General features: G+C 44.1%; 1 protein-coding gene and 1 long non-coding RNA gene across 2 annotated transcripts in view; one reads left to right on the top strand and one right to left on the bottom strand.

The window, feature by feature from the left end:
- The window catches only part of CLUH (clustered mitochondria homolog), a 116,917-nt gene extending 100,621 nt beyond the window's left edge, over positions 1 to 16,296 (bottom strand). Inside the window, exon 1 of the mRNA XM_068270236.1 lies at positions 15,605 to 16,296. Within this exon, the coding sequence (XP_068126337.1) occupies positions 15,605 to 15,947 (343 nt within the window). The 5' untranslated portion in view covers positions 15,948 to 16,296. The remainder of the gene's footprint in view (positions 1 to 15,604) is intronic.
- LOC137547066 (uncharacterized) lies at positions 1,261 to 6,740 on the top strand. Its single transcript, XR_011026460.1, has 3 exons — positions 1,261 to 1,349; positions 1,801 to 1,869; positions 6,572 to 6,740. It is a non-coding gene; the product is annotated as an uncharacterized lncRNA (long non-coding RNA).
- Positions 16,297 to 27,430: the final 11,134 nt, after the last annotated feature.

Below are 27,430 nucleotides of genomic sequence, written 5' to 3'. Positions count from 1 at the left end.
TCTATGGAGCCTTTTACACTTAATTTGTTGCAGTGCAATGCGCTGGAAGTATCCGATCCGACACAAGGGCATGACTGCGTTACGGCAAGCAACGCACTTAATGCAAGGTGGTGGGGGTAATGGAAGTTTATGGGCGTCACAGTAAATGACGGACCGCCAGGAATCCCAGTGGCGTACTTCTTGCCCAGCAGGGAGTACATCATACGTCACAGAGCAGAGGGCGGTGCTATGCATATAACCCTGTTGGCGCACTCTGCAGAAGGGTCATAACAAGTGAGCTTTTTTTGCGTTGCAATGCGACAGGAGCATCACAATGCAAAGAGAGTGTGAGGGTAAGTTCACAGTGGGACGTTAAAGTCGCACGTTAAAACAGCATTTAACGCAGAATAACTCACTGCAATGAAAAATCAATGCCCTGTTCACAGTGCACACGTTGCGTTGGTGTCTGACGCTGCACGTTAAGTAAAAGTACTGCATGCAGTGCGTTATACACGTTATTAGCTGCGTTGGACTGTTTGCACATGCTCAGTAATGACTTGGAAGCATACTTTTCATTGCCTGTATTTTTTACTGTATCTGCTGTATGCGACGGTAACGCTGCTTTGCCACTTTTTGGGCGCGTTGCGTTGTAAGCTTGCGGTGCGACTTTAACGTGGCATCAAAACGCAACGTCCCACTGTGAATCTAGCGCGTGTGTGTGTGTGTGTGTGTGTGTGTGTGTGTGTGTGTGTGTGTGTGTGTGTGTGTGTGAATCAAATTGGTGTTTCATGGCCACAGTAACACTGAGTAACAGATTTGCCTAAACTAATCGCTCTTATTCGGAGCCTAATCGATCTATATGGCCGGTCACATCTTACAATCCCACTGCCAGCTTTTTATCTCCTGATTTGCTCTACTGTAGAGGGTAAGGAAACACACAACTAGTGAAAGCCATAGTGTCTACAGCTAAAGGCTAATGAAAGTAAGAAAAACAACTATGATACACAAAGAGAAGGCGAGGTATACTCAGCCATTTGGCTTTGCATCTCTTATATAAAACTTGCCTGAACAGAGAGCAAAGAAAAAAAAAGCATTTTATACCGGTAGTGTAGCTTAAGACAAAAACCCAAAGACCATTAAAAGGTGCTGCAGGGTGCTCATACAGTACTCACAATATTAAAAAATCATGCTTGTAAAGTTATCAAAAACAAAGTGTTTGTTTCCAAGGATACCAGCATTTTCAGGCTGTGTCTGTGAGAAGAACATGTGATAAGTCTGACCAGGTGACAGAGTTATAAGCCTCTGATTTGCTGGTCACAACTATGTGCTTAAGCCACAAGTAATCAGAGCAAATCTATCAGGTGTTCAAGGTGAGAATGTGTTTATTCATCAGTTCTCATACACAGGAGCCACCCTTTTGCACTGCAGTTTGTTTACATTTCTGTGCGCATGACCGATGTGCTCTAAGCGATTGGTGAGCAAGGCCAACTCCCCGCCACTGCCATGCCATCCTATAGACCAGTGGTCCTCAAACTAAGGCCCGCGGGACGAATGTGGCCCCCTGAGGCTTTTTTACCGGCCCCACACACACAAAATGTATTATTTATAGATGCGGTCAGCTACATCTTTAAATATTGGCGGTCCGCATATAGAATAGCACTGCTGGCACCACCCATCCACATGGAAGCCAGAAAGCAGTAATTCACTGGCTTCCAATCAAATTCCATCAGGTGACACTGCTGGGGACCTCTGCTATAGACTAACAGCTAGTAGCTTAGGCATGAAATAATAAAAACATACTTCTGTTCTCCCACTGGACAGGACCATTGGGAGCCAAACACAGGATTCTGCCGTGGTGAAGCTACAACCGAGCACTATCAATGCTTACAGGTTAGTGTTAGGTGTAAATGGGGAGGGAGTTCTGCAGAGCTAGGGCTGGTTAATGTTAGGCATCTGTATGGGGAGGTTAGTGTTAGGCTAAGTTCACAGTGGGGAGCTGCTTTGCCTTCCCTGTAAAAACAGGAACGCAGCCCAACAGAGGGAAAAAGCCGCATCGCACGTTATGTGTTGCAGTGCTTTGCATACAGCAAACTGAAAGTATGCTTCACTACCACTATTACTATGCGGTAACGCACTGCATGCTCCATGCTCAGATGCAGTAGTCAATTGGCTTGCATTGCGCTATAAAATGTTGCATAGCGTTACATTGCCTTTGTAACTACAAGACAAGACAAGACAAGACAAATAACATTTATATTGCGCTTTTCTCCTTGCGGACTCAAAGCGCCAGAGCAGAGCAGCAGCCACTAGGGCGCGCTCTATTGGCAGTAGCAGTGTAAGGGAGACTTGACAAAGGTCTCCTACTGAATTAGTGCTGGCTTACTGAACAGGCAGAGCCGAGATTCGAACCCTGGTCTCCTGTGTCAGAGGCAGAGCCCTTAACCATTACACCTTCAGCCAACTGCAGCTACCCACTATAACACCTTACTGTGAACCTAGCCTAATGGGTAGGGAGTTCAGTGTCAGGTATAAGTCACGGAAGCAGAGAGTAGAATACCCAGTAGTATTACATTACTGATATTCAAATAGGTAACAGGTACTATTCTTAGACGTAGGCTACACAAGATCATGTCATCCCCAACAAGGGATACTTCATAAAAACGCTTTCATAAAGTGGCACAGCTTGTAATACTGTTTAGAAACACTGTAAATAAAGTATTCCTGTTTCCCAATGCTCCCCAGCGTGCAGCGAGAACTGACTTATGACACACACACACACGGCTTATATACTGTTACAGTAGTGGCCACAAACAGTTAATCTAAAGGTGGGACAGTTCAGGTGACTATTGTGTGGACAAAGGAACGCCCACTACTACTCAACTGGAGAATAGGAGCTCCTGGAAACTATGCATTGCCAATTAGTGAGAATTTACTACCCTACACATTAAAGGGGAACTTCAGCCTAAACAAACATACTGTCATTAAGTTACATTAGTTATGTTAATTAGAATAGATAGGTAATATAATTTTTTACCCACCCTGTTTTAAAAGAACAGGCAAATGTTTGTGATTCATGGGGGCTGCCATCTTTTTCATGGAGGCAGCCATCTTTTTGGTTGAAAGGAGGTGACAAGGAGCAGGAGATACAGTTCCAACTGTCCTGTGTCCTGACATCCCCTCCCAGCTGCACACACTAGGCTTCAAATGTCAAATTCAAAATGTAGAAAAAAAAAATTGCACCAAAACAGCAGAACGAGAACAACAACATCAGAAATCCCATCATGCTTTGCACAGCATCAGGGGAAAAAAGCCCGGGCAGTTTTCTTCTGTGCAGCTAAAAATGAGGCTTGTATAAGAGAAACAAAGTTCTGATGCTGTGAAACTGTTAAAGAAACACAAAGCCTTTTCAGTGCTGCTGAGTCGATTTTTAGTCCGGAGGTTCACTTTAAAAATGGGAGGATGAGCTTGGGCTAGTACAGCTCTTTTAGATAGAGGTGAAACGGCAATGTACAGCGTGCGTGAAAACTATTTGCTCTTGTTGCCCATAATTATATTGCTGGTTAAATTTGTAATCCGGCACTATAAAAGTGACAGTTCAAAGCGGGACAAAATGTCTTTAGGGAACCAACAGTCTTTGTCACATACACTGAGGAAGTCAAATGTAGGGACACACTTCCTGAGCCTATGCACAACAATCAGATTTTAAACATGAATCAAAGTAAAACATACAGGGCACAAAAATACAATTTTATATCAGTGCAGGGGTTTAACATCAAATATAAAAAAAGTTCCCATAGACAGTGAATTGACACCAAACAAGAAGTCTGAATATTCCAACAGATCTCTAATCTATAACAAAACACTTTAGTTGTAATATTGCAGACACATACCTATGGATCAATTACTGATCTAGCCACAGGATACCAGTTCACATTCTTTTCATTCAAAATATAAATACATAGGAAGAGAGATTGTGTATGCAGCCAACAGGCAGGCCCTATATCTGCTTCTGGTTAGGAATAGCACGAGGTTTTCAGTCTACTCTATATAGCCAGTCACAACACTGGTCTGCGTGGAGCCGATGAGCACTGGCTCACAGGAAAGCACCCACTTCTATTCATTTGCATCATTCCCATCATGCTTTCAATGTAAGGACAAGAACCATGACACCACCATAGTAAATTCAGCAACCATTAATCAATGGGGTCAGAGACACTGGCCCTTATTCAATCCACTTTTTCGCTTGAGTTTTCTCCAAGGTGATACTTAAAATAATTTGATAGTACTTTTTAACCAACTTTTTGATACTTTTTCCATTGCAAAGTTCTGAAAAAGTTCAGAAGATGACAATTATCTAATAGGAGAAAACTCAGGAGTTAATTGCTTATGGCCCATTGAGAGAATCCTGAAGTTATTTTAAAAAAAACTTACAAGCCTAAAAAGTAAAATTCATGGTAAAAAAAAAAAAAAATAGGTTTCATATTTTAAGTATTGTTTCTGCTTAGACTTTAAATGGACACATTTTTGATACAGATTGATAATCAGCAAGCACAACACACACAGCAAACTGCTTATCTCTCTGGAAACAGGAATCCTAGTGCAGCAAAGTTGCTTAAACACATTCACAGTGCTGCAAACTTTTTTTTATGCTACCCATTGCCAATAAAGGTCAAGTGAGTTCTTGATTTACAGTAACCCCTAGATTGTCCCCAATTTCCGGTACTTCAATGGGGACTGCCATGAAATTGAACACATTTATTATGAAACCATCTTTAGAACAAATATTCACTGCTTTTCTTTGATGGTTAGAAAAATGTTTTGAAATCCCAAAAACAATTGTGTACTAACTACCAGGGCTATGGAGTCAGTACAAAAATCTTAGGACTCCAACTCAGACTCCTCAGTTTATGAAACCACAACTCCGACTCCGGGTACCCAAAATGGCTCCGACTCCTTAGTCTAATACTTAAATGGGTTGTGGATTTTGTACAAAATCATATGACTTACTCCTGACTCCGACTCAGTTTATGAAATCACCGACTCCAACTCAAACTACCCAAAATTGCTCCGACTCAGACTCCACAGCCCTGCTAACTACTGACAGGCATTTTTGAGTGTGGAGTCGCACTTACTTGGCTTCAATCAATCTCAGATGGTCAGGTGTGCAGATCCAATAGTCCCGGACACCATGGGACTCAAACTGTAGCAAATGAAGAGAAAGATCCGCACCACCTTCAGAAAAGCTTAGTCTTAAAGTTCTTTTTAAACTTGTGTATGTCTTTTTCCAATAAAATAGACTAAGCTTTTCTGAAGGTGGTGCGGATCTTTCTCTTCATTAACTACTGACAGGCAAACATAAAATCAAGCACTGATATATTAAAGAGACTCCGTAACAAAAATTGCATCCTGTTTTTTATCATCCTACAAGTTCCAAAAGCTATTCTAATGTGTTCTGGCTTACTGCAGCACTTTGTACTATCACAGTCTCTGTAATAAATCAATGTATCTTTCCCTTGTCAGACTTGTCAGCCTGTGTCTGGAAGGCTGCCAAGTTCTTCAGTGTTGTGGTTCTGCTATGCACTCCCCCCTCAGGGGGGAAAGAAACACACAAATGATCTCTTGAGATTCAAAAGGAAGGCTGTATACAGCCTGCTTGTGTATGGATGTATTTTCTATGTGTGGACATACTGTACATCAACCTACTTCCTGTTTTGGTGGCCATTTTGTTTGTTTATAAACAAACTTTTTAAAGCTGTTTTTAACCACTTTTAATGCGGCGGGGAGCGGCGAAATTGTGACAGAGGGGAATAGGAGATGTCCCCTAACGCACTGGTATGTTTACTTTGTGCGATTTTAACAATACAGATTCTCTTTAAGTCACTGTTTCTCAACACTGTTACAGCACGTACCCCTTTATGATAGGTGGGGGTTGCCATGAATATCATCTCAAGTAACACACACACGAACACACACACAAAACGAACACACACACACACACACAAACGAACACACACACACACAAACGAACACACACACACACGAACACACACACACACGAACACACACAAACGAACACACACACACACACACAAACGAACACACACACACACACACACAAACGAACACACACACACAAACGAACACACACAAACGAACACACACACACACACACACACACACAAACGAACACACACACACACACACACAAACGAACACACACACACACACACACAAACGAACACACACACACACACACACACAAAAACGAAAACACACACACACACACACACACACACACACACACACACACACACACACACACACACACACACACACACACACACACACACACACACACACACACACCGGTAGTACTGTTTGTTATTTATTTATTTTTTCCAACATGTTACAATACTGTATAAACTGTTTTAAGTTGCTTACAATAAATTAAATGAACATAAAAGCCAAACAACATTTTTTTTTTATCTACTACAGTATATGTCCAAATACAGAGCTATCTTTAGCTATAAAAGTAGTAAAGGATAAATAGCAATATTTACCTTATAGTAATTTCCCTACTTATCTATTACAGCACTGGAAAAGGCTGACACGATGTATACAGCCAAATGTACAATCCTACTTCAGTACGTGTGATTGTGTAAGCACACCATACCCGCTACAGACGCTGGAAGAGTAGTGACAGCATGACATGCTTCCTGTAGTATAGACCCACGCGTGCAGAAACACCAGACACAACTCTCAGTTATAAGGTTCATCCATAGGATTTGCTAGCTTCAACAGTTCTCCCGTAGCCAAAAACATCATACATTTCCCTGAGCGAAGAAAATAGTTACCCGCAGAATGAGATCTCTACAACTATGAGATCCTGGAGCCGCTGATAGTACAAATAAATGGAAGGTTATAAAGATAAGTAATCTGTAGTAACAATCCAGTGGGAGAGGGGGGGCTGGATTATCTTGCATGCAGGCACAAAAGTTTGAAAAATGCTTAGTTATGGGTGTGGCAGTAGCTGGAGGCCGGGAGAGAAACTGGCTCTGTCAGTTTTGTCAGGCTGTAGGCTTTCCCTTTTGGTTATGGGACCAGACCAGCATTTAGCACTGTTCATTGGGAATGTACAGGTCATGCTTTAACCAACCATGACTCTAAAACATCATATGACCCAGACAAAGGATATGATTTTCTTACTGCACAGCGTTCCTCACATAAAAAGTTGTTTTATTGGAAACTAATAGCAGACATGAAGTCAGAAAGGTGAAACAAGGACAATGAACTGCCTACAGGAATATACAAGTTATATAATGTTAAGCCCAATCTACACGATAAGATTCTTTGTGCGATTTGATTACGATTCTATTTACGATCTGATTAAATCCGACATGTCCGATCAGGATTCAATTTGATTCAATTCACCACTGCAAAACAATGGCGAATTTAATCGAATCGAATCTTAATCGGACATGTCGGATTTAATCAGATCGTAAATAGAATCGTAATCGAATCCTACAAAGAATCGTATCGTGTAGATGGGGCTTATGAATGTCCACAGGCAATCTAATACAGGCTACTATACAGAGGAAAAACAGGAATACCACACTTGTTGAGAGCTATTGACAGGGTGTTTTTTCCACACTATAAACTCATTGGGCCCTTTTCCACTAATAACGTTTTGCAATCAAATTCCAATTGTTTGTGGATTGTAAAACTCTAGGTACTTTAAGGGCTCGTTTCCACTTGTGCGGCGTGCGTCTCACAAACGCACGCCGGCACTGAGTGGGTGGCCGGGATCGCAGGCGAATCCCATCAGCCGTGCCATGCACGGCTATGGGAATCGCAGCCTCCGCTGCGAATTCTGCGGGGGGTTCCAGCCGAATCGCTACCGCAAGCGATTCGGCTTGCAGCGCCGTTATACCCTATGGCAGAGTTTCCCTGCGCGATTTGCCTGCGGGGAAACTGCAGATTCGCGGCGGAAAACTCGATAGTGGAAATGGGACCTTAACCACCTTGGCGGTTCATGTTTTCCGCCAAGGAGGCTGCATTGCACTTTTTTTGTAAATTTTTTTTTTTTATTTCATGTAGCTACCTGAGTGGTAGCTACATGAAACACCACTAGAGAGCGCATGTGTCCCTGTAGTCCGATCGCCGCCGGCAACAACAGTAAACAGGAGATTGCGTATAGAACGCAATCTCCTGTTTGGCCTCCCCTGTTGCCATAGCTACGATCGACATGACGTCATGGACGTAGACGTCAGCCGACATCCTGATGTCAGACGCATCCGATCCAGCCCTTTGCGCTGCCCGGGAGTGATTGGTCCGGGCAGCGCAGGGCTCTGACGGGGTGGCCTCTTCCGACGCTGCGTGCGGCCGATCACCGTGCGGCGGCGCCGATCAAGCTGTACGTGCGGTTAGCAAAATGCTAGCTGCGTGCACAGCACTTTACAGAACGGAAATCGCCCCACCAGGGGCTGAGATATCCTCCGCGGCGTGTCCAGCACGGGGTTACCGCTAAGGAGGTTAAGCACTGTTCTCCAACCCTGTCCTCAAGGCCCACCAACAGGGCATGTTTTGTGGAAAGCCACAGAGATAGTTAATGAGCTCTGCTGAGACACGGATTACCTCACCTGTGCAGGTTTGTAGTTTTCTGCAAAACATGCACTGTTGGTGGGCCTTGAGGACAGGACTGGGGAGCTCTGCTTTAAAGAGAACCCCGGTTGGGTTTTACAAAACCTATTAGCACACAGAGGCTGGGTCTGCATATAATGCCGAGCCTCTGTTACTATATAGTTCTACCCCAGCCCCGCGCTCTGCTGAGCGCTAGAAATCAAACCGCCATGCTAGCCACACAGAATGTCGCTAGCAAGCTGTTTACATGTAATCTGTCACTCTCTGCCGCTCCCCACCTGCGTCCCTTCCCTCCAATCAGCGGTGAGGGAAGGGACGCAGTCAGGGAGCAGCGCTATAGAGGAGGCGGGGGAGCAGTGGAGAGTGTCAGTTTACATGTAAACAGCTTGCTAGCGTCACACTGTGTGTCACTAGCACGGTGGTTTGATTTATGCGGGCCAGCAGAGAGCAGGGGGGGTCTAATAACACCATACTGCGCTGCGATCTAAGGCAGTGCTGTACTGGGGACAACCGTGTGACACGGCTGTCCCCCGGGGGAGACAGGAGCGATCTGCTGTCATAGGTTGAAGCCTGTGACAGCCGATCACTGTCATTGGCTGCCGATGGGAGGGATATCTTTATTAAAAAAAAATAATAATAATAAAAAAATTTATAAAAAATAAATAAAATAAACACCCTGGGAGCGATCATAGCTCACCAACCGAAAGCTCTGTTGGTGGGGGTGAAATCACTTGTGTGCAGAGTTGTGCGGCCCTGCAGCTAGGCCTTAAAGGGAACCTAAACTGAGAGGAATATGGATTTTTCCTTTTAAACAATACCAGTTGCCTGACTCTCCTGCTGATGTATTCAGCTGTAGTAGTGGCTGAATCACACATCTGAAACAAGCATGCAGCTAATCCAGTCTAAGGCCCAGTGCACACCAAAACCGCTAGCAGATCCGCAATACGCTAGCGGTTTTGGGAGCTGATTTCAGAGCGATTCTACGTATGTTTAGAGAGGTTTTCTAAACATACCTAGTGGTTTTGCGTGCGTTTTTGTGTAGCAGATTACACATATTGTTACAGTAAAAGCTGTTACTGAACAGCTACTGTAACAAAAGTGCCTGGCAACCGCTCTGAACTAGCGTTTTTCAGAGCGGTTTGCGTTTTTCCTATACTTTACATTGAGGACAAAACGCTTCCGAAAACCGCAAACGCGCAGCAGGAGGCGCGTTTGCGGCTTGGCAAAAACCGCAAACCGCCGGTGTGCACCATCCCATTGCAATACATTAGACAAGCGTTTTTAGAGGCGGATGCGGCCGGCGGATCGCTCCAAAAACCGCTCGGTGTGCACTGGGCCTAACTTCAGTCAGAGCACCTGCCATGCATGCTTGTTCAGGGGCTGTGGCTAAAAGGATTAGAGGCAGAGGATCAGCAAGACTGCCAAGCAACTGGTATTATTTTAAAAGGAAAAATCCATATCTTTCTCAATTTTAGGTTCCCTTTAACTGAGAGGGATATGGATGTTTCATTTTAAACAATACCAGTTGCTTGGCAGTTCTGCTGATAACTTTGGCTGACTGCAGCCAAATCACACACCTGAAACAAGCATGCAGCTAATCCAGTCTGACTTCAGTCAGAGCACCTGATCTGAATGCTTGTTGAGGGGCTGTGGCTAAAAGTATTAGAGACACAGGATCAGCTGGAGAGTCAGGCAACTGGCATTATTTTAAAAGGAAAAAATCTATATCTGTCTCAGTTTAGGTTCCTTTTAAAAGCTCCATTGGCCTAATTACGCATAGTAATGGCCCGCAGTCCTCAAGAGGTTAAACAATACCAGTTGCCTGGCTATACTACCGGTCCTTTCCCTAACTATACACCTTAAACAAGCATGCAACATATCAGGTTTCAGATCTGACAAGATTATCTGTATGCTTGTTTCTGGTGTGATTCAGACACAGTTGCAGCCAAATAGACCAGCAGGATGCCAGGCAACTGGTATGGTTTTAAATGAAATAAATATGGCAGCCAGCATATCCCCCTTTCAGTTGCCTTTTAACCCTAATGGAATCCGCAGCGAACATTTCCATTAGTGTGATGCATCTGCCAGGCGATTATAGTGAGCTTAATGTCAGTCCTGCTGCATTTTTGGTGCAATTACGATTCTTTTCCAATCCTGCAATTCATAATATTTTTTTCCGCCTGTTTTGGTCCTCCCATCGCAAACGCAGCACAATTGTGCCATACATCCACAGGTCGCAGTGGAATCGTGGTAGTGGAAGTAGAAAGAAACGCAATTGACATTTCTTAGTGGAAAAGCGCCCATTACAAACTTTAGTTACAGCTGGTTTATAACATCAAAAGGGGTCTTGCATAAAGTGCAACATTAATAAAAAAAAATATTGATACATCTCATTGCAACAGAAGTGGTTTTAGAAAGTTCCATTGCACTGTGCATATTGCTATGAGGCTGTAAAATGTCACTTTTGTGCAGCTTCAGAAAAAAAATTGCCCAAAAAGCCACCATATTCTCATCTTCCACATGAGTCAGCACATACATCTGAAATGGCAATAGCCCCATATTGGTGCATTGTGAAGCCGAAAGACTGCTCACCTTGCTGCAGGCAAACTTCTGGGTTGAGTTATTACTATACTATTTCCCTCCGAGTTATCGCAACTTGGGGGTGGGGGGGAATTGTAATTTGGACTCCAGTTATTACCGGCACCCAAACTAGTCACTGAGCGACTCTATAGCCGTAATTCAATTCAGCTTCGTGGGTGAGCTGCAGGTGGTGCATTCAACGCCTGTCAGTTGTTCCTGTGGAACTATCGGGTGCATGAGAGTTCCCAGCACAGGCAGGAGAGACATTTGGCCAAAGGAGACACGTCTATAATCAGCAGCAGCCACACTCAATCTGCGTGTCAAACCAAGGCAAATGTGTTTTTTTTTCTGCAGCAATCACTTGTTTACAGGAGAAGGGAGGAGGATGTGGATGCCAGAGATGCCATATTTCTACAAGGTGTCATTCAAAAGTCCACCAGCTCACACAAAAATTAAAGTACCATTTCATAATCATTCAATATTTCTCACTTTGGACATAAGACACATGCTGACACTTGAATTTGGTAGACATACATTGAAAGGAGTGCTTAGCAGGAGAGGAAAGATGAGGGAAGGAGTGCTTTGCCAGGTGAGGTGAGGGAAGGAGTGCTTTGCCAGGAGAGGTGAGAGAAGGAGTGCTTTGCCAGGAGAGGAAAGGTAAGGGAAGGAGTGCTTTGCCAGGTGAGGTGAGGGAAGGAGTGCTTTGCAAGGAGAGGAGAGGTGAGGGAAGGGGTGTTTTTCAGACCAGAGACCCATATGCTCCGTAGTTCCTTACAATATAGCAGTAAACTCTTGCAATCCCAATGGATCAATGGATGTCTTGGGAATGATCTCCCCTTGATGAAGAGGTTTCATCCCATCTTTAACTGGCGATATATAGAACACTCCAAAGAACAGTGTATTTGATTCATCACGTTCCTGGTCATTGGAAGTGGGGCGGAGTTTAAAAAATAAAGAAAATTACATATTTGTGAATGGACTGAATAATATATTTAAGACGGGAACTCCTGGTCTGCATGATGTGTGGCGTGTTATAGATTTTGTTGTTTTATGTCAGTTTTTATAATGTCCCTTACAAAAGGGCGTTTGTTATGCCGAATAAATGAGGTTTATAGAGGCAGCGCTTCCATTGGTTTATACTCCAATATTGATTTATTTTCTGTGTACACAGGCACAGATTAATGGTTTTAATAACTACCTACTTTTTGACCTGCATCAGTTTTATTGTGACGTGTTAGGGTTCTGGGGTTTTCTAAGTTCATTATAAATGATTTACTGAAAAAGAAAATACTCCACTTGCATGACAAAACAGGAAAGTAGGAGGTCCGCTTTATCAACTTCTGAGGCAATTACAGAGCTTGAAGTGTTTGTCTGAAGCGTCAGTAGCAGCTGTCCTCAGCATGCCAAGAGTGTAAACTGTTTGGCTTCCAGCATGGGGGACTGTTTAGATATGTTTTATTTTTGTTTGCTTAAAAAGGACTCTACAAGCCTCCACGCTATGAATAAGAAGGAGTCATTCTGCAAAAAGCTGAGTCAACATTCTTCAGAAGCAACCTAAAGGCAATCCACAAGGGAGAAGCAATGCTAGACGGTTTATGACATCATGCATACCTCATATCCAAACTGACAGAAGAGTACAACATTAAACACAAGCAGCATGTATAGAAAACATTCAGAAGTCATATCAGAGGTGTACAATACCTGTATTTTATTGGATTCCTTACAGGAGCTTTCACTGTAGTGAGCCTAACACAAGCACAGACACTATGTTTGGAGGGAAGAATGTAATTGGACTACCCATAGGAAACTTGTGCCAACATGCCAGGAAATACAAACTCAGTACTATGAACCAGTGCACAGACTGGAGACCTCCAGAGCTATGCATTTATTAGCCAATGACATATTAAAAGGGAAGCCATATATTTTATTTACTGCATCTACAAGTTCAAGAGCCAAAGTTAAAGAGTGTGAGTGTGTGTGTGTGTGTGTGTGTGTGTGTGTGTGTGTGTGTGTGTGTGTGTGTGTGTGTGTGTGTGTGTGTGTGTGTGTGTGTGTGTGTGTGTGTGTGTGTGTGTGTGTGTGTGTGTGTGTGTGTGTGTGTGTGTGTGTGTGTGTGTGTGTGTGTGTGTGTGTGTGTGTGTGTGTGTGTGTGTGTGTGTGTGTGTGTGTGTGTGTGTGTGTGTGTGTGTGTGTGTGTATAAACACTTACTACTAAAGATACAGGGGGAGAGGGAAAGGTGGTACACAAGCAAGTGGCTTTCGGTTGGCTTGTTCAGTACACACACAATGCACACATTGCCATTCACAGAGCAAGAAATATGGAAAATTCTGTAGTACCATCAGTGGCACTAATCAAAAAACTGACAGATAAAACCATAGCATCAAATTTGAAATGATGAGATTTATAGAACGGAGGTGTATTTTTTTTTTTCTCTTACCCACAGGAGTGGAACATCACATCAAAGGTCAAGTCACCTCTTCCTATTTCTATTTCTGCTACTATGCAGCTTTAGCCTGACGGGACTTACAGAACCTACAGCAAGTCAGTATATCTCATTAGCTGTGATGGGCTCAAGAGACTGAGAAAACCATCCCTGGGAAGTGATTTTTGCCTAGTTAAAACACAGTCAGTTTTATATGGACAATAGTGGGCAAACCTGCCCTGTATCCTTATCTGAGACATTTGCTTTCCAGTTTGGAAGTGGAGAAATCTTTTCTAAGTTTCCTGTAACAGCAGGAACGCAATAGGAAACCGGCGCTGCACATTATCCACGTGTTGCATTACATACAGGGAAAAATACATTTAATGAAAAGTATGCTTCACTGCCACTGTTAACGCATGAAAGTTTTGGTAACAGTGCATGCAGTCCATTGGGATGATGCATGTTATACAGCAACGGAACCGCCACATAGGTGGTGAATAGAAGTGTGGCAAGAAGCATTACAATGCAGCCGTTACGCTGCACAGCAACGCACCACTGTGAACGTAGCCTAAAACATGTCCGTAAAATAAAGAAGAGTTAAGCCTTGTACACACGCTCGAGGGTTCTCGACCAAAGTGGACAGTTAGGGTCTTCTCTGCTGCATTTGGCTCGGTTATCGCAACGTTTAAAACATTTCTCTAGTACAATGTATGGCGCCAATATTTTATTTGGAAATAAAAAGGTGCATTTTTTCAGTTTTGCATCCGTCACTAATTGCGAGCCCATATTTTCAAAAATATCAGTCATATACCCTTTTGACATGCATATTAAAAATTTAGTCCCTAAGGTAACGATTTATGTATTTTTTTTTTATGCAGAAGTTTTATTTGGGTAATTATGGGAGAGAGTGGGAGTTAGGGGGTTAATTCTAAATATGTATGGGTCTTTTAATATAAATGTATGTAGGTGTAATTTTATTATTTGGCCACAAGATGTCCTCGCGCATTCTACTAGTAAGCGAACAGAAAGTAATGTGTGGATGTGTTACTTCCTTAGTTTGCAATGACCGCAGGCATCTCATTGATGCAAGTGATCATTGACACGGGGACATTGAATGGGAACTGCGTTCCCATTCATTCATCTCCCCTCTAACAGGCAGCGAAGAGTACTCGCGCAGGACATTGCATGGCGGCCGTCCGGGGTAATCGGCAAATATCTACGTCCCTGGGCAGGCACTAAAGTCCTGCAGGATGTAGATAATTTGTTTGAAACCACATAAGTGGTTAAATAATAAATGTACAAATAAATAAAAAGCAGAGCAGCAGCTTTAAACTGAACTGAAATTAGGTCACTTTGGCAGAAAGTGAGTAGGGCCTACTGAAGTTCCAGTGAGTAGGGCCTACTGAAGTAGCCAGCTTAAGGCCAAAAGTTGGCTCCAGCCTCACTCAGGCAACATGAGCTGTTACTAGGAACTATTGGAGAGAGTGCTCAACGTAAAAACAACATTTGAAATGAATCTCAACAGAGTCAACACAGTGGCCTCTACTGGTCTACAGGAAGCAGCTTCAGACTTGCGGCCATCTGCTTTAAGACCCAACATAACAAAACTATGTCTACAACTGTAATAAAAGGTACATATATTTGTAGACCTTAAAACGTTTGCTCCACCCAAACGTGATTTTTTTCTCATTATGGCATGGTTGCTGGCAAACGGAATCACTTAATGGTTTAATTTTTTTTTCTTTCGAGTAATTCTGCCCAGCTGCTGCAGATGTTAGTTAGACAAACATGTGTCTCCTGGATGCACTTCCTGCAACGCCTCTGCCGGGAGTGTAGAAAGAAAGTGCTGCCAGGAACCCTTCCCACTGGAGTCTCCAAAAGATAGCCAACAACTATTTCAATCCAACAGCACCCTAATGAACATAAAATGTTGGGTGGAGGCGTCTTTTAACTCAAAATAACAGGGCTTTGTACTTCCTCACCTGGTCTCATAGGCGTCTTACAAATAGCACACAGGTTTTCACGAGCACTTGCTCCGTTTGGGTCCAACACTAAAGAAGAGCTGAGATTTTCTTTTTGTAATACTATGGTGATCAGCTCCTGGCCATCCGGTCTGATTTCATTATGCTGTTTAGCATGCTGCAGACCTTTACAGTGAAATGAAGACCCCACACTGGCACACAAACCTTCAGTAACTACATCCTTCTGTTTTTCCAGTGTTCCTGTACATGTTAGTGAGTCATTTACTGGCGGGTCAGCAACTACCCCACTTCTCTCAAGCTGTTGTGCAACAAAGTTCAGAGCTGCAGAAGCACATGCCAGCATTGAGGGAGGAGGAGGGACCTGCTCATCTGCTGTGCCAACTGGAAGGTCACTGTGAAAGGCACTGAAAGCATGAGAGGACTCGGCAGAGTCTCCTGAATGACAAGACGGATGGGGAACTTTTTCACATCCACAGATCCCCTCATCTTCCTCAGATTCTTGAGGGCAAGCTTTGGACTGGCCTTCTTCAAGCACAGTTTGGTTGTGTCCTGAATTATCTGTAGTAAAATCCTCTTCAGATGTATCCTCCTGCTGCTGACAGCTGAGGGTGCCGTAATTTCTCCTGGCCGAGTCTTGTGTAAAGTCTGGCGACTGCCTGGGTGGGTTCTGTAACAGTGAGGCAGCTTCGCTGTCTGACCTCGCATTTCGCTTTAGAAAGAAAACTTCCAGGAGCCCGCAGCAGGCACAGCAAATGACACTGCCCATCCCGACTAATGCTAGTCACACACTTGCATCTGATAGAGTGCAGTAAAGGACAAGCTGAGTTGCCCAGATATTTTTCCGGATATGCCACTTGTGCTCCTGCAGTTTCTATTTATAAAAAAATAACAGCCAGCAGACCTTCAATGTACTACGGGGGGAGGAGGCGCATGGGCTACAAATTCTCACTGGCTGCAGGCCAGTCCTGGGTATCTTACCAGGCTTGTACAACTCTCAAAACAAAGTAGATGTAACAAGCAGAGGCCTAAAATGGGTGTCTTCTGGAGCATGCCATACAGCTGTTCTCAGCCAATACAGCAGATTTTATGATAAGCTGCATGACCTAAAAGACATCTTTTGGACGCATACATGTAAAAAAGGCGCCTGGAAAAGAGGGTGCAGGGGTTTGCCTCTATTGCTAGGATAAGCGATATTCTACTACTGAATTCCAAAAGTAAAATATCGGTAATATTTACAGATATTTTACTATGGCTAAACCTAAAGATACTCTTACACAGAACCCTCCCTCTACCGATCTCTAACCCCAATACCCACCCTGGTGATGCCTAACCCCATAAAATCCCAGACTGAGCATTCAGTCTTGCTCAGGAAACATTATAGCTGAGTCATTATAGCAGAGCCAGAAGGGGGCAGGCTTGGGCTTAAAAAGACATCAGAGAAGACAGACTCAGCTATAATGATTTCTTAGCAAAGCCAGCCTGAATGCACAGTTGGGGATAACAAACACGCTGAGCAGTAAAGGATGAAACAGAGAGCAGGGTAGGTGTTTTCTCCAATGTTCCCACCGATATATATGGTAAAATACATGAGGGTGCTTCGTCTCTGGTTCACTTTAAGACCACCCCTGGTGATGCCTAACCCTTTCCACATCCCCAATACCGGAAACCAGAGATTTGCTGCAAACAAGGTAAATTTCAGTGCGGATTGGGAGTAATGATTGCAAATATCAGTACCCGATAGAATCCCGGGCATCAATATTCACAATATTCACAATCATTACCGCCATTATAAAAGGCGCCATTTGCTGTAAAGAAGGTAAATTTCGGCACCCAGAGGTGCCGGATAGCGGCCACCACGAGCCCAAATTTCCTTTATTTGCAGCTAATGACAACTTTTATAAATAGGCGCCTATGGCGGCGTCGTTTTTGGACATGCATCACACAGGTTGACCACATTATTTTAGTTGTCCATTATATCATATGAGCTAGAGGTGGATCTAAGGCTTATTTGCAAGATAAAGATAATTCTTGGATGTGCTAGCTTCAAGAGTCAGGGAGGACAAGGGGCGTTACCCCCCCCCCCCCCTTTTTTCCAGCTTCAGCACATCCTGTATGAACTTAAAGGGATACTGTAGGGGGGGGGGGGGGGGGTTGGGTGAAAATGAGTTGAAGTTACCCGGGGCTTCTAATGGTCCCCCACAGACATCCTGTGCCCACGCAGCCACTCACCGATACTCCGGCCCCACCTCCGGCTCACTTCCGGAATTTCAGACTTTAAAGTCTGAAAACCACTGCGCCTGCGTTCCAGTGTCCTCGCTACCGCTGATGTCACCAGGAGCGTACTGCGCAGGCCCAGTATGGTCTGTGCCTGCGCCGTGCGCTCCTGGTGACATCAGGGGAAGCAAGGACACGGCAAGCAATCGCAGTGGTTTTGAGACTTTAAAGTCTGAAATTCCAGAAGTGAACTGGAGGCGGGGCCAGAGCATCGGTGAGTGGCTGCGCAGGCACAGGAGGTCTGCGGGGGAACATTAGAAGCCCTGGGTAAGTTCAACTCATTTTCCCCTGACCCCCCTACAGTATCCCTTTAAGGCTAAGTTCACAGTGGGACATTAAAGTTGCATGTAGAATAGCGCACTGCAATGAAAAATCAATGCGTCGTTCATAGTGCACACATTGCGTTGGTGTCTAACGAGGCACAGTAAGTGAAAGTACTTCATACAGTGCCTTATACACGTTATTAGTAGCGTTAGACTGTTTGCACGTGCTCAGTAATGACTTGGAAGCATACTATTCATTGCCTGTATGCCTACTGTATCTGCTGTATGCGATGGTAACGCTGCGTTGCATTGTAAGTTTGCTTTGCGACTTTAATGTCGCATCGAACCGCAACGTCCCACTGTGAATCTAGCCTCAAAGACAGGTGGGAGCTCCAAAACAAAACAAAATCCAGACCTACTTACCTGGGGCTTCCTCCAGCCCCTGGCAGCCTATCTGTCCCTCACTGCAGCTCCAGTGTCCGGGATACCCTCAGTTGCAGATGTCGACCTTGCTATGTCGGCATCTCCTGCATTCGCGCTCACATAGCCTGGAGTCTTCTGCGCCTGCCCAGAACAGAAATCGCAATTTCAGATAGAAATTGCTCAATTCAATTTTTTCCTAAAATCGTTCAGGCCTACTCCAGACCACAAGTGCGGTTGAGAGCAGTGTGGCTGCACTCTCGTGCAAAAGATGCAGAGGGGACCCCGGAGCTGCGTTGAGGGACAGATAGGCAGCTAGGGGCTGGGGGGGGGGGAAGCCCCAGGTTAGTATATTTAGGGGGGGGGGTTAACCGACTTGTGTCACAGTGAGGTAAATAAATAAAAATCTATCTTTACTTACCTGGGGCTTCTTCTAGCCCCTGCAAGTCACATGTGTCCCTCACCACAGCTCCAGTCTACTCCCATCTCCCGCTGGCTGCCTCTGAAGATCACGACCCCCTAAGGGTTGGAGTCTTCTGCGCATGCAAGTGCCCATGAATCATCTGGAGTGTACTGCGCATGCACAGTAGTACTGAGCAGGCGCAGTACGCTCCCAGTGACGCAGGCTGGAAGAAGCCCCAAGTAAGTGAAGATAGTTTTACTCACTCTGCTTGTCCTTTAAATGGATTATTCAGAGTTATCAGCCCCATAGGCTAGTGTGAAAAGGAGCAAGTGCGGTGTTGACACAATGTAACTTGGAGCAAATGTAATGTAGGTACATAGTGCATGGAAAAAAGGCAAACGGTATGGGGCTTAAAGTCCACTTCTGGCTCAAGTGGTTTCCTCAATCTTGGACAGAAGCCACTTGCAGAGCTTGCTTTGTGTGTATAGAAGCTGATTGATTAATGATAAATACAGTAGAATCTCAGTTATCTGGCACCTACAGGAATCAGCATATGCCAGATAAATGTAGTCTCTGGTTGCTGGAGAGTCACTGTTAAAAATAAGCCCAATTAATACTGTACTATACCTCCTACCATACTATGAGTAAAGTAATTAAAAACAAACACAAATTAAAGAAAATGTAACAGTTTTATTATTGCATAGAGTACTGTAAAAATAGTTGGATGTATCCTGCAAGGGGGTGGTGGTCTGGTTGCTTGAGAATTCTGGTTAACCGAGTTCTGGCTAACAGACTAATTCATTTTTCTAAAGCAAACCTGAACCGAAAATAAACTTACGAGATCATTGATAGAAGGTGTAGTAATAATGCTTAGAAGATCTTCCCTGGAATTTCTTTTTTTAAACACGGCACCTCCCAGCAAAAGCGCCACATTCTGAGACTGAACACGCTGAAACAAAGCACATTCAATTTTGCTTCAAAAGTGAGTTCTTGCAAAAAAACATTTCCTGCCGTGGCAGTTTTGGACAGAGTACTGTACAAACGTATTGTAGGGCTGTTGATATGGGAGGGGGGGGAGGAGAAGGGATTGTAGAGCAGCTTCCAGCAGGAGAGGTAAGAACAGTGCACTCAACAGAGACAATCCAGCACTCGAGTGCTCAATGATGTATCCGTAAGGCGGTAAACATGCTAGATTTTTGGCAGAGACTACCCCAACTGATCTCCTTGGCCAAGAACCCTCTAACACACATACGAGACTTTAGGATAACACGTCAGAAGACATGACAAGGTTTCAAAATACCGCATTAAATCCACCAACAAATGGCAAAAGGTAAAGAAAAGCCAAGTGGAGGATTTCAGAATGGTCAGATCAAAGCCAGGCTCTAACAAGATGCTGAGTATTCATCCAAAACAGACTGTGCATTAACCCCCTTGGCGTTATGATTCTTTCCAGATTTTAGGGTTTAAAAAGGGTGCATTTTCTTTTTTTTGCACCCTTTCAGACCCTAAAACCTGGAAGAAATCATGCTGCCAGGGAGATCTGCAGCAGTTCCACGATCACTCACCTCCCTGGCTCCAGCGCTGCAGTTATCCCTCCATCCTCTGGGCGGCGCTGCAACTCTAAAGTGAGGTTGCCGGCTGTCGTCATGATGACAGCCGGTGATCTCACCAGGAGGAAGCAGAGCCTCGGAGGAGCGGAAGAAGGATGGCGGCCGATGTCGGGATCCCCGGGAGGTATGAAGAAATGCCCACTGTGCGCATAGCTCTGCACACAGCCTCCGGCGGCTACCCCGAGCACAGGTCGGTATAACCGCTCTGAGCTGCGGTTTTCCACCTCGATCCTAGCTCAGGATTACTGCCAAGGAGGTTACCACACACTCACCCAATAAATATTGAAGAACTGGTGCTCATGGAGTCAGACCAGGAGATGTGAGATCATGGCTCAACGAACATCGTAGTAATAATAAGACATTTAAATATGACCCGCAAAAATCTAAAGGAAAATTTGATGCTCATTTGGCCAGGCACTTTTATGAATACGAGCATAACGTCAAAGCCTAAAGTGGTGCTGATCTATTAGCTTATTGGAGCTTTCTGCTTATCATGACAATACAATTGTTACCTACAGCAGTGTTCTCCCCAGGCTCTTTTAGCCGGGTGCTCCACCCGGCTAGTTTTGGTGAGCACCCGGCTGTCATCGGCTCACTTCCTCCTCTGCTGTAATCAGAGCTGTACAGAAAAGCGCCAGCCCTGTATTCTCTGATCTTGTTCCACCCGGCCACTTTTTCATGCCACCCAGCTGGAAAAAAATTCTGGGGAGAACACTGTACACTGTATGTTTTCGTGATGACATTGCTCTGCAAGAGGGCCTTTATGTTTTGTTATGTTATTTGTTTTTGTGTTACTTCCAAAAATTTCAATACAAATTCTCTTAAAAAAAAAAAAAAAAAAATGGTGCGTGCAGGAATGGGGTGGCTCTCCCAAAAAGAGAAGACCCTCCACAAGACCCTGCTCTCCCAATGCGAATGCAGGTGGATAGACTGCTAAATGGCATAAGCAAGGGAATCTGAAGTGAGAATCTTATGAGATAATGAATTGTATGTGCAGTGCAGCTAAACAAACAAAAAAAAAGTTTGCCTTCTACATTTTAGTAAGAGGGCTTTTTGGTTCTTTGTAGCCCCTTACACACTCCTAGAAGTTCTGGCTCACCATGAGCTTGCTGGGTAGTCTGTAGTACAGTTAAGTAATAGAACATTAGTAGCACAGAAACCAGTCTCATATTGTTTCCAGTACAGTAAGAGTTAAAGAACAAGTGACACCCATGCTAACCTAGAAATAAAAAACACATATATAAGTAGATAAATTCTACTTACATAACAGATGTATTGTGCTATCCATGTAATGATTCCTGTGAATTTTATAAAAGAAAAGCAGAAAATCCTATTCTAGGCAGTGGCCATTTTGCCAAGCTAATGCTGACATCATATACTCCCTGACTTTTGTTTTCCCCACTCTACCCTTCTCTTGCTCATTGAGTATTCATTAGCTGCCCTCCTCCCAGAGTCTTCAGACACTCCCACTGAGGTGTATACTAGGAACTGCACTGTCATTTTATTTACTCCAAATCGCTGAGTCACCTCAGCCTTGCTTGTAAACACAAGTGGTCAGAGGGTGTTTCTGATAAGCAGCAGAGCAGAGGATCATGTTTCAGCTAGGCAGGGAAATAAAGGGAAGAGGAGGAATATATTATAGATAAAAAGAACCCCCAGCATGCAACTAAAATGGCAATGATGATTAAAGGGCCAGGGCTCCTAAAGTATGTGATAACTCCAAACCATAACAGCAGAAAAAGTTTTGAATGCAGGATTAGCATCTTTATCACTTAATACACTCAGACCAGTTGCTGTTGAAATATGATTTTTATGGTGACAATACCACTTTAAAAAAGTGTACCAGAGCAGATGGATTAAAAAGATTTTATACATACCTGGGGCTTCCTCCAGCCCCATCCGCTCTGATCGCCCCCAAGCCTTTGTTATCCGCACTTCCGTCAGTCTGAGCCAGTCTAACGTAAGAGAAGTGAACTGTTTGCATCTCTCCAGCAGCCACTGGAGATCTACTTAGAGGGCGCACTTCTCCTGCCTAACTGGCTACGACTGACGTCAGTGACGGGACCCGGCTCCCGAAGCTGCGGGCAGCGGAGGACAGCGGCGTGGGAGCGATCAGAGCATATGGGGCTGGAGGAAGCCCCAGGTATGTATAAAATCTTTTTAAATTTATCAGCCCTGAGTCCCTTTAAGAAACTTCACTTGTTATCTATGTAAAAGATCTTTTCTGAGCTCTGGACCAGCTTAGTCAGCTACAGTGCTGTTTTATGAGGCACTTGTACTTCAAAGGAACAGTGAGAGGCAGCTCCAGAGAAGATTTTTACTGCAGGGAAGTTCAAAGGGTCATTAGCCCTGCTCTGTTTCATAGTTTAAAATAGTGTGGTTTGTAAATTGAAAATATGATAGAATGATGCAATGCTATAAAAAAGATAAAAAAGTTAAATACCTGAAAATAAAAACATGAGACTTCATTGCTACTAATCTTCTATTAATTATCCGTAATACACATAAAATCATAGTTTTTTTTCGCTTCAGTGTCATTTTAATTTATGTTTTTTACTGTAACTTTGCAAATTGATCTGTTACTTTACGTATGTGACCGCCCCCCAGGGGGTGTGTTTATGTGTGGTGATGCCAAAAGGTTATAAGGTAATAATGTAGTATAGGGCAAACATTTGATAAAGGTCCATTGAACAAAACGTCATGCTCAGTGTTCTCCCCAGGCTCTTTTAGCCCGCTGCTCCACCCGGCTAGTTTTGGTGAGCACCAGCTCACCTCCTGCTATGTTGTAAGCAGAGTTGCGCACAGAAGCACTGACCCTGCATTCTCTCATCTCAGCCCACCCGGCTACTTTCTTCATGCCACCAAGCTGGTGGAAAAAAAAAAAAAATCTGGGGAGAACACTGGCCATGCTGTATTGCAAGCTTTGGTATGTAATACAATAATAAAGCAGCATAGCTACACTGAAGTCCACGGTTTACTTAGAGACTTTGTAACAAAATGTTCAGCCTTATTTCTTCTATCCTATAAGTTCCTATACCTGTTCTAATGTGGTCTGTCTTACGGCAGCCTTTCCTAGTTACACAGTGGCTGTATTAGCTCTGTTATATAATCTAATCTTCTTTCCTGAGGGCTTTGTCGGACTCAGGCAAGAATGTGCTGGTCTGCTTGTGATAGGATAGAAGCTATACACACCCTCTCCACGCCCCATGCATGCTCTGTGTGAGTTACAGACTGAGCTCCTCTCAGCCTATCACACTCTGGTTAGCAGCCATGTCGTTTGTAAACACTGCCTAAAACTGGCAATTACAAGCCAGGATCAAAGCAGGGAGTGGCAGAAACAGCACAGAGGCGCCCAGGAGAACATAATAGATAGAATGGTATGCTTTTTATTGTGAGAATTTTAGAGTACAGGTTCTCTTTAAAGAGACTCTGCAATATAAATAAAAAACAAACAAAAAAAAACAAAAAAAAAAATCTGGGGGATACTTACCTCGGGAGGAGGAAGTCTCTGGATCATAATGAGGCTTCCCTAATTCATCTAAACCTCAGGAATGCAGTGCCGGCTCCCCCGAAAGGATGTCGGCTGTGGTGCAGACCCAGTAGAGCCTGTAATATTTACCTTCCCTGGCTCCAATGCAGCCACAGTAGCAGCTCTCTGCTCAGGCAGAAGTAGTCAAGCCCGATCGGGTCTGCCTTATTGTGCAGGCACGAGTCACCTGCGCAGTAGAGCAGACCCGATCAAGCTCAGCTATTTTCACCAGAGCCCAAGCAGAGTATCGCTACTGCGATGGATAGCGGTAGGTAAACATCTACCTCGCTGATGTTGAGGCTTTCAGCGCTGGATCGCCAAGGCTTAGAAGGACGGTGGAAGCCCTCCTCCTGAGGTAAGTATCACCTTGGGGGGGCATTACAGATTTTCTTTACAAAACGGTAGCTCCATTCGCTTAGAAATCTTCCCAGTAGACTGGCCGGTCGCGCTCTTCAATAAATTCGTGCAGCTGGGCATGCACAGAAGCACCCGACTGGCCAGTCTACCGGGAAGGATTCTGAGCGGACGGAGCGACCAGCGAGGGACCCCAGGTACCTCATGGGGCTGGAGGAAACCCCAGGTAAGTATAAATGCACCGATTCAAGCCATCTCCGGTACCCATTAAGAGTAGAGGAGGGTTATAGGAAGGTAGCAAGCCTGCCTCTTCCCGTCTGAAAATTTGACTTTAGCCAAAAGTCAGTTTTTTCAAGGATTACAGAGATTGAGAGAAGATAGAATAGGAACAGGCAATGAACAGATATGTGTATCCAGCATAAAGGTACCTTACCCTAGGTAAACTTTGCTACGGGTCAGTTGTGCTTTAAAGAATAACTGTTAGGCATGAAAAACAAAATCAATTCTCTATTTCTATCTGTTGATCATATGAAAAGAATGCTAAAAAGGCAATGCATAACTTTAAAATCAATCTTACTTTTCTATTGCAGAGGTTAATCCTCATGTCCCCAGCTCCTTAGTACGCAGTACCGGTAATCAGCCGCAAAAGAGAAGTTGCATTGCAGGCTGGGGTGGGGGGAGTTTCTGCACACACAGCTAGTTCAGCCTAATTGGCTGCAGCCTGTGTCACTCTCACTCCTTTTCCTCTCATTGGCTGCCTCCCATGACTGTCTGTGTCTGCCCCCTCCCCACACTCCAGCCCGACAGGCATCTCCGCTGATTCATGTGGGCAGTGGCCACCACCACCGAATCGCATCGAATCCATGGTCCCCCGTCCCTGCTATTTCCTTAGGGATTCCCTGCCTGAGACATAACGCTTGCTATTGGTGTAGGGAGGAGGGGGGAGTAAGGGAGGAAATGACCTCACATTTGGCTTCAGCTGGAGGGAGTAAACATGGCCCCTGCCAGCGAACAGAATTCTCTCCATTTACCTTTTTTATTTTAGAAGGTTCACTGAAATCAACACTTGGACCGTGCAATACACATGTTATGTAAGTAGAGCTAGTATTTAGCTACTTAGATATGTAGTTTTTTTTATCTGGCATAGTATGGCTGACAGCTCCACTTTAAAGCAAGAAAAGGTAAAGCAAGACCTGCACACACAAATTCAGCCCCTTTTGTTGAACTTTTCAATGTGTTCTTCACTGCATCTATTTAAAAACAGTGGAAACATTAGAAAAGTGATCAGACTTGAAAACAGATCAGCGATTGGTGTGCCATATGAGGCTCTCTAAATGGCTGCCGCCATCAGGCTGGTGAAGTCACTGATGAGCTATTTGAGCAAAGGAAATACTTCCTGTTGCTTTATAAGCAGATTATCTACATTCAGTCAAAGCAGGAGATTGATTCTGGTGAGGAGGGGGGTGGGGGGACCTAATTATCTTTCATAAACTGCCATAATTTTAAATCAACAGCAAGCAGCACCAAAACATTAACGCTAAAGAGAATTACGGTAGGCATTTACAGAGTAAAAAAAAAGTAAAGAGAAAAATTCCAGGCAAAACAATCCTTGTACTTTCAGCGCTAGTGTGTAGCACAGGGAAGAAGCAGGCAGGGAAAACACATCACATTTGTAAGACAGCCTTCAGGAGGCTGTCTTTCGTTATGGGGTAGCTAAATCACACGGTTATTCTAGGTACACATGATACAATTTTCTGACAGATTTACTGTCAGACCGACTATCTCCAACAGGTCTGATCTGATTTCCGATCAATTTTCTGTTCATTTCTATGGAAATCAGATCGAACATGTTGGAAATAGTCGATCTGACAGTAAATCTGTCAGAAAATTGTATTGTGTACATTAGCTACTCTGCTGCCACACAATGTTCCTCAATGGCCCAAGCCACTTAGCAGGTTGCACACAGAGCATTTAAAGGGGGCTATCACAGCCTCAGATTTAAAAATGACTTGCAACAACGAAACCACCTCCCTGCTCAAAAAAAAAAAAAAACCAATCTAAGCCGTTTTCCATTTACATGAATAAAGCAGTTTTGAGGCAGGTAAAATGTTGTATTAGATCGCCGCTTTACATCTTACCCTGTATTGTTGTACATCATTTTTATTGGGGGGGGGGGGGTGAATGCTTCTGCAGCCGCAAAGACCTCAAAAGCAATTCCAACAAAGTAATTATTTTATTATTATTCTTGCAAATACAATTTGTGCTATAGTACCTTCTCTGTAGGATCAGATCAGCACTTTGAATCCATAAGCACACCAGTAACTCTTGGTCAACCATAACACTGTCACCAGACCACCTGGCCCACTTTTACAGTTGTATTGTCTGATTGTGCTGCCCGGAAGCTCTGTTCCACACCAAGTAGCACGCATGCTCAGTGTGAAGTTAATTATGCTGCGGGTAGTAAAATACTAAATATCTCCGCTTCCACATATCCTACACTACCCAAAATTTGCAGGGTAGGGAGGGGACCCTCGAAAGACCTCTATGCCAAATTGCTGCCCCTGAGCCCGGCAATTTGGCATAGAAGTAGTTCGGGGGGACCCCTCCCTACCTTGAAAATTTGGTTAGTGTAGGATGTGTGGAAGCAGAGATATTTAGTATTTTACCACCAGCAGCATCATTAAATAGGAAATGTGGCCGCACAGTCTCCTACTGCGCATGCGGGGCAGCGCACATTAACAGGCAGCACAATCAGACACATCACCGTTTCAGACAGGCATTCAGGCATGTCTCATTTAAATAATGCCAGACGCTTCCCATCAAGCGAGCAGAAAAGCATTCTGCATTGGTTCCTATTGTTCAGTCATCACGTCTTGACCATAGTTGGAGGACACGGACGTTAACCAAACCTGAATGCTACATGTAGCATATAAGACGAAACAAGAGACAACAGGATCAAGATAAGGCACTTAC

The sequence above is a fragment of the Hyperolius riggenbachi genome, chromosome 2 (assembly GCF_040937935.1).
Source record: "Hyperolius riggenbachi isolate aHypRig1 chromosome 2, aHypRig1.pri, whole genome shotgun sequence".
Taxonomy (NCBI): domain Eukaryota; kingdom Metazoa; phylum Chordata; class Amphibia; order Anura; family Hyperoliidae; genus Hyperolius; species Hyperolius riggenbachi.
Note: the sequence above shows the minus strand (reverse complement) of the source record. Positions and strands in the feature narration are given on the sequence as shown.